The 8,070-nt window shown below is 47.8% G+C and overlaps 1 protein-coding gene across 1 annotated transcript; it reads right to left on the bottom strand.

Annotated features, from left to right (window-relative positions):
* Positions 1–4,566: 4,566 nt before the first annotated feature.
* LOC146783024 (olfactory receptor 5G9-like) lies at positions 4,567–5,508 on the bottom strand. Its single transcript, XM_085637267.1, has one exon. It carries the CDS (start codon positions 5,506–5,508, stop codon positions 4,567–4,569), a length of 942 nt encoding a protein of 313 aa, XP_085493393.1.
* Between the last annotated feature and the right edge of the window lie 2,562 nt (positions 5,509–8,070).

The raw sequence follows: 8,070 nt of genomic DNA, 5'->3' as shown, positions 1-8,070 counted from the left end.
AAACCATTGGATACATCTGGCCCATAGCCACAAACTCAAAATAGTGGATTGAACAGTAATAGCATTCTTTACTGCTACCCATCACCACGCAAACTAATTCAAAAGACTCGGTAAAGCGCTGCGGCAACGCACTGCTCAGCGCAGGTGAGGACCCACCCATAATACAGTAGTTTACACATTGCAAGTACAAGTGGAGAGACTTGTGTTGTAGGACAATCGAAGCACGGCACAAAGCTTTGATATGGCGCACAGTCGTGTGAATCCACTCAGTTGTGGATGATGTTTCGACCAATGGTGATTAAAGGATTCATGGGTCATCATCAGGACACATATACAGTGATAAGCATTTGAAGAGCTTTGAAGAAGTCATAATAAGATGTGGAAGAGTGTGAGCAAAAATTGATTGTTTCCCACTGAGGAGGCTTACTCGAGAGGTGATTTAAACATTATGGGCTCCTTTTCTCTGTAAAACCTAAGATATGCTTGTCTTGTAGAAAAGACTCGGATTTAGTACTTTTTCCTTTGAGATTCAAGATACAGAGGTGATTCAGGCAGGTTTGGACAGCAGGAAAGGCTAACCAAGACTAGAGGTGGGCGAGCCAGCTAATTCACAGGGCGAGCTGAGCCAGAGCCAAGCCAAGCATATGACCCGGCTCTTAGAGCCTGTGCACGAGCCGAGCCCTTAAAATGTCTGCCATCTAAATTATACAATAAACATCAAGTAAAATATGATAAAGTCTCTACAAATTTCTTTAACATGAAGGAGCTTTGGCATTAATATGCCACATTTTTACACTGAAGTGAGAAGTACTTAATAAATAGTTTTTAAACATGAACTTAGGACGATTCCTGCCCCTCCCTGGTGCCATTAGTGACGTAAGAGGCAAGGCAGGTGTCATATGAGCCCTTCATGGGCCCAGGTTCTTATAGATAGACCAACATTATAGTCTATTAAATCAAACAGAATAGGTTTTATATAGCTTGCATTCTGAACTCAGGTATGAGAAAGCGGTTTCATATGCTATAATTAAGAAAAAGGGGAATCAGTGAAACAAAATCTTTGCCTAAGATCACACAGTTTGGTTAAGCAGGGAAGCTGGGATTCATCCAGGTTTTCTAGTTTCACTTTCTACAAATCAGCCTTTGAGTGGGTTTCTTTTGGAATCTCTTTTTCACCTCAAACTTTAAAACTTTGTTTTTACCTCTCTGTGCATGATGCAAAGCAAGGGTGGCAGGTAGAAGCCACATGAAAGCTCAGTGTGTTTTGTGCGCGAGAGTCTAACAGGACGTGGAGCTGAGCCAGGCTTCAGGCTTTCAGCAGCTCGCCCACCACCAAGTCCTGCAAATTAACCAGACACTCCCTAAGGATCGGGGCTCCACAGTTGAGATATCTTCCCAGTCTCTAATGCCCCAGGTGGGTAACCTTCTTACCCCTTATTCCGTGCTTAATTTGTGCCGGTGGTTTCCATTGCTCGGAATCGGCTGGAAACCAGCACTTAAATGTCAACACCGAAACATATGACAGTCTGCCACATGGTGGCGCTGTTGGCCTAATTTAGAGATAAGCACCGCAAGAGTTGTTTATTAAATCAACATACATGAAAATGACTAACACCTGTGGACCAAACCATCATTTAAGTTTTGGGGCCCTGGAATAGTAAGGATTGTCACACTTGTAGCAGAAGTGTGATTGTTAGTAGTTGTGCTGGTACTTGTAATGCGATACCAAAGGGGATGATGGACGGAGCATTTGAGCAAATCAAACACTCATCCCCAGTCAACTGGTCTGGGTTTAATCCATTATCATTCTTTAGCTCACTCCACCACCCCAGTTCAGACATGGCCATATGCAAATCAGTCTGACCCTGTGCCTTATGGGAACAGTCCAGCCCGAACTGCCAAGCCATGTCTTCCCTGGACCGGAAACAAGCATCCTGGGACCAGTTTCGGGTTCATAACCCTCATCAGCCAGGTTATCTTGAATCCAGTGGCAAAGTGAGCAAGGGACCCACGTCTGGGCATACCCTGCCAACTTAGGGCGAAAAAAGCGATACCAAAGGGGGATGTATGTCGTTACAACGCACACTTTTACAACGCATGCACTTACAACGCATTTTTTACAACGCAACATCCACTACAACGCATTCCATTACATAGCATGACACTACAACACATTTTTAAAATCTACCTTTACAACGCATTCCATTACATCGCATACTACCTTTACAACGCATAATATTAAATTGCATTTAAGGTAAGTATTGGATAGTATAGGGGTAAAAATTACTATTCTAACTCCAGGGGGTGCAACAGTAGGGTAAGTGTTGGATAGTATAGGGGTAAAAATTACTATTCTAACTCCAGGGGGTGCAACAGTAGGGTAAGTGTTGGATAGTATAGGGGTAAAAATTGCTATTCTAACTCCAGGGGGTGCAACAGTAGGGTAAGTGTTGGATAGTATAGGGGTAAAAATTACTATTCTAACTCCAGGGGGTGCAACAGTAGGGTAAGTGTTGGATAGTATAGGGGTAAAAAATACTATTCTAACTCCAGGGGTTGCAACAGTAGGGTAAGTGTTGGATAGTATAGGGGTAAAAATTACTATTCTAACTCCAGGGGGTGCAACAGTAGGGTAAGTGTTGGATAGTATAGGGGTAAAAATTACTATTCTAACTCCAGGGGGTGCAACAGTAGGGTAAGTGTTGGATAGTATAGGGGTAAAAATTACTATTCTAACTCCAGGGGGTGCAACAGTAGGGTAAGTGTTGGATAGTATAGGGGTAAAAATTACTATTCTAACTCCAGGGGGTGCAACAGTAGGGTAAGTGTTGGATAGTATAGGGGTAAAAATTACTATTCTAACTCCAGGGGGTGCAACAGTAGGGTAAATGTTGGATAGTATAGGGGTAAAAATTACTATTCTAACTCCAAGGGGTGCAACAGTAGGGTAAGTGTTGGATAGTATAGGGGTAAAAATTACTATTCTAACTCCAGGGGGTGCAACAGTAGGGTAAGTGTTGGATAGTATAGGGGTAAAAATTACTATTCTAACTCCAGGGGGTGCAACAGTAGGGTAAGTGTTGGATAGTATAGGGGTAAAAATTACTATTCTAACTCCAGGGGGTGCAACAGTAGGGTAAGTGTTGGATAGTATAGGGGTACAAATTACTATTCTAATTCCAGGGGGTGCAACAGTAGGGTAAGTGTTGGATAGTATAGGGGTAAAAATTACTATTCTAACTCCAGGGGGTGCAACAGTAGGGTAAGTGTTGGATACTGTAGTGTAATATTATGCGATGTAATGGAATGCGTTGTAAAGGTAGTTTTTAACAATGCGTTGTAGTGTCATGCTATGTAATGGAATGCGTTGTAGTGGATGTTGCGTTGTAAAAAATGCGTTGTAAGTGTAGTGCGTTGTAAAAGTTGCGTTGTAAAGGTTGTTCCCCACCAAAGGGGATGATGGACGGAGCGCTTGAGCTAATCAAACACTCGCCCCCAGTCAACTAATCTGGGTTTAATCCATCATCATTCTTTAGCTCACTGCACCACCTTACTTATACTCGTACTGGCAGCGCTGGCAGGGGCACTGGGTGGTGCCAGCTGCAGTGGCCTCCTGATGAGGGCCCTGGCACCCGGCCCTTGTCTCAGGAATTGATGGCAGCTTCCACTTGATTCGAGATTCATAACGTGCCTGTGATGAGGCCCGGACGGGCAATTCCTGTGCAAATGTAAAGCATGAAACAATGGAACCTCGCACCTGTGACGTGATGCACAAGTTCTGTCAATAACATCGAATAAATAAGATTAAACGTTTTGGAATACTGACTGAGTACGTGGATAATTTTGATCACATATGGGCATAAGGCTGTGCAACTCTTTCGTGACTTGTAAACCACAGGTCACGTTTTTTGATGCATTTATACAAGCGCACCTGGGACGGGGCGCATTAAGAGTGCATGTTATATTTTAGTAAGAAATGCATCCTCGCGTCAGCTTTTGGCACAAGAACGCATGTAAACAAAGCGCTGCAAACAACAGCCTCTTGTGTCCCGTTGTTCCTGTGCGTTCGCATATATTTCTTACCACGAATGGGGCCATTTGCAGTAAATCTTTACAGTGAATGGCATGTAATTACATGAAGTGGCGTAAAGGCATACGTTTGTGAATATCGTGGCATACTTTTGGGAACAAGCATAAAGTGAAATTGCCAACATTATGCGAATTACATCTGCGTAACTTGAATTTCACCCAGGCCTAGTTGTTGCTGCTTACAAGAGCAAGGAGGTGGACTTCTCTCATGTTTAGCATAACCTGGTACTGCTAACCTCATGCCCTCCTTTGCTGCGTGTCCCCTATTTCTCCTTTCGTCTCTAGCCCCTTGTTGTGAACCCATTATTTATTGGAAACTCTGTGGAATTTACAGTCTGGCTGTGCTCTGCAGGTTCCACTTATTAAATCACATTACATACATACGTACATATATGCCTACATACAACACAGTTGAAGACATCACCTGAAGCATTTTAACATCAATGTTGTGTTTGGTTGGGATTCTCAGGAGAGAATCTATTTTAGGAGGGGCCCCACTGCTCTTCTCAGGGCCTGCTTCACCTCCTGGTTCCTCAGGCTGTAGATGATCGGATTCAGCGCAGGTGTCAGGGCCACATAAAACACAGAGACAAGTCTGTGAGCTTCGAGGGGGACCCTGAACGAGGGCATCAAGTTGGTTAGGAGGCCGGACCCATAGAAGATGGAGACCACAGTGAGATGGGAGGCACAGGTGGAGAAGCCCTTCCGATGCCCATTGTCAGTGGATATTTTCAAGATGGTCACAATGATGTTGAGGTACGACCAGAGGATTGTAGTGGTACAGATGAGCGCAGCTATCCCACCATGGATGAAAAGAATGGTCCTGTTGAGTGATGTGTCCGTGCAGGCCAACTCCAGGAGCTGTTGTATGTTACAGAAGAACTGGTTAATCTCATGATGGCCGCAGAACTGTAAGTTGCATGTTAGGGTGGTGTGTACCACACACGGGATGGAACCGCAGATCCATGAGCCCGCGGCCAGCTGGTGACATGTGCGCTTGTTCATCTGGACAGTATATCTCAACGGACTGCATATCGCGACATAGCGATCCAGCGCCATAACAGCAAGCATCAATGCCTCCATGATGGAAAAGGAGAGAACCAGATACAACTGCAAGAGACACCCAATAAAAGAGATGGCATAATCTCCAGAGAGAGTGCTCACCAGCATTCTGGGGAGTGTGACAGAGGAATAACAAATGTCCATGAGGGACAAGTGACAAAGGAAGTGGTACATGGGAGTATGCAGGCGGGGGTCAGACTGGGCCAGGAAAATCAGCATAGTGTTTCCCAGCAGGGTAAAGAAGTAGATTAGTAAAAATGAGGTGACGACAGGAAACTGCAACCCAGGACCCGCTGTCAATCCCAGCAGAATGAAGCGCGTCAGCAACGTGTCGTTTACCTTCTCCATGCATTCCATCCGCGGTTAGCAGTCAATTCTTCAAGAATAAAGCACATCAGCAAAGTGTCGTTGGCCTTCTCCATGCGTACCATCCATAGCTAGCGGTCAATCCCAGCAGAATGAAGCGCGTCAGCAACGTATCGTTTACCTTCTCCATGCATTCCATCCGCGGTTAGCAGTCAATCCCAGCAGAATGAAGCGCAACACCACATGTCGTTGTCCTTCTCCAAGCGTACCATCCACAGTTAGCGGTCAATTCTACCAAAATGAAGCACGTCAGCAACGTGTTGTTGACCTTCTCCATGCGTACGAATCAGTACGATCCACAGTTAGCAGGCAAACCCAGCAGAACGAAGCATGTCAGCAACATGTCGTTGACCTTCTCCATGCATGCCATCCACGGTTAGCGGTCAATCCCAGCAGAATGAAGTGCAACACCACATGTCGTTGTCCTGCTATAGGAGTACCGCCCTCGGTTCGCTGCAGAAGTGAGAATGAATTCATAGTTAATTGCTCTGCTTCCCTTTAGAGATGTTCTCGCTATAGAAACAGCATATACATGTACATATATATACAGGATTTGCATGGCACACAGAATCAATGTAATCATCTCTAGACCCAGTCTTGGCCTGTAAGATGCAGCTCTTGATGTTCTGAGCTGGTACAGGTGGTGGGCTTGTGCACCCAGGGGCGAAGGTTAGACATCAGGCGACTGTCGGGTCAGGTTTTTCGAACCTTTCTGGGAATGGTGAGGGTTAAGTGGTCTGCATGCTGTGACCTTGGGGCCTGGAGCCAGACCTACCTTACGGACATGGGGGCCGAGTCTCGGGGTGGAGGACAAGACGAAGCCCTGGAGCTCAATATCTGCCCTCTCCCAGTGTAAAATCAATCAATCAATCAATGACATTTATAGAGCGTGCTACTCACCCGTGAGGGTCTCAAGGCGCTGAAGGTGGGGGGGGGGGGTGCTGCTACTGCTCGAATAGCCAGGTCTTGAGGTGTTTCCTGAAGGTGAGATGGTCCTGGGTCAGACGTAGGTGTGCGGGGAGGGAGTTCCATGTCTTGGCTGCCAGGTAGGAGAACGATTTTCCTCCGGTGGTGGTTCTGTGAATCGGTGGGACGGTGGCGAGGGCGAGGCTGGTGGAGCGGAGCTGGCGGGTGGGGGTGTAGAACGAGAGGCGGTTGTTGAGGTATTCGGGCCCATGTTGTGGAACGCTTTGTGTGCGTGGGTGAGCAGCCTGAACGTGATCCTCTTGTTGACGGGAAGCCAGTGCAGGTTTCTCAGGTGGGCGGATATGTGGCTGTTGCGAGGGATGTCGAGGATGAGTCGTGCGGAGGCATTCTGTATGCACTGAAGACGTTTCTGAAGTTTGGCTCTGGTACCTGCGTATAGGGCGTTCCCGTAGTCCAGTCGGCTGGTGACGAGGGCCTGGGTGACCCTCTTTCTGGTTTCGTTGGGGATCCACCGGAAGATCTTTCGGAGCATGCGCAGGGTGTTGAAACATGAGGACGAGACACGAGACTGCGTTGACTTGCTTGGTCATCGTGAGGGAGGAGTCCAGGATGAATCCCAGGTTGCGTGCGTGGTCCGTGGATGTCGGTGCGGTGCCCAGTGCCGTGGGCCACCAGGAGTCGTCCCAGGCGGATGGGGATTGTCCGAGGATGAGGACCTCCGTCTTGTCCGAGTTGAGCTTCAGACGGCTATGCTTCATCCATTCTGCGACATCTTTCATTCCGTCCTGGAGGTTGGTTTTGGCGGTGGATGGGTCTTTCGTGAGGGAGAGTATCAGTTGGGTGTCGTCGGCGTAGGAGATGATGTTGATGTTGTGTTTGAGTGCGATGGTGGCGAGGGGGCTCATGTAGATATTGAAGAGGGTTGGGCTGAGTGAGGAGCCTTGGGGTATGCCGCAGATGATCTTGGTGGCCGCGGAGCGGAAGAGAGGAAGGCGGACTCTCTGGGTTCTGTCGGAGAGGAACGATGTGATCCAGTCCAGGGCCTTTCCTTGGATCCCAGTGTTGTAGAGGCGGGTTATTAGGGTGCGGTGGCAGACGATATCAAAGGCTGCCAAGAGGTCCAGGAGGATGAGAGCGACTGTCTCTCCGTTGTCCATCAGGGTCCTGATGTCATCGGTGGCAGCGATGAGGGCAGTCTCGGTGCTGTGGTTGGCTCGAAATCCGGACTGGGATGGGTCGAGCGAGTTGTTTGCTTCGAGGAATGCAGTCAGCTGTTTATTGATGGTCTTCTCGATGACTTTAGCCGGGAAGGGGAGAAGAGAGATGGGGCGGAAGTTCTTGAGGTCTTTGGGGTCTGCTGTGGGTTTCTTCAGAAGGGCGTTGACTTCTGCGTGTTTCCAGCTTTCAGGGAAGGTGGCTGACGTGAAGGAGCTGTTTATGACGTTCCGGAGGTGGGGTGCGATGATGGTGTCGGCTTTGTTGAAGATATGATGAGGGCATGGGTCGGAGGGGGAGCCAGAGTGGATGGTGTTCATGATGTGGGTGGTGTCTTCAGTGCTGATGGGGGGTCCATGCGCTGAGGGTGGTGGTGGGGGTCGTTGGTTTGGTGGCTGGAGGCAGAGTCTG

The sequence above is a fragment of the Triturus cristatus genome, chromosome 12, assembly GCF_964204655.1.
Source record: "Triturus cristatus chromosome 12, aTriCri1.1, whole genome shotgun sequence".
NCBI lineage: Eukaryota > Metazoa > Chordata > Amphibia > Caudata > Salamandridae > Triturus > Triturus cristatus.
The sequence above is the reverse complement of the archived record's forward strand: the minus strand, read 5'-3'. Positions and strand labels throughout refer to the sequence as shown.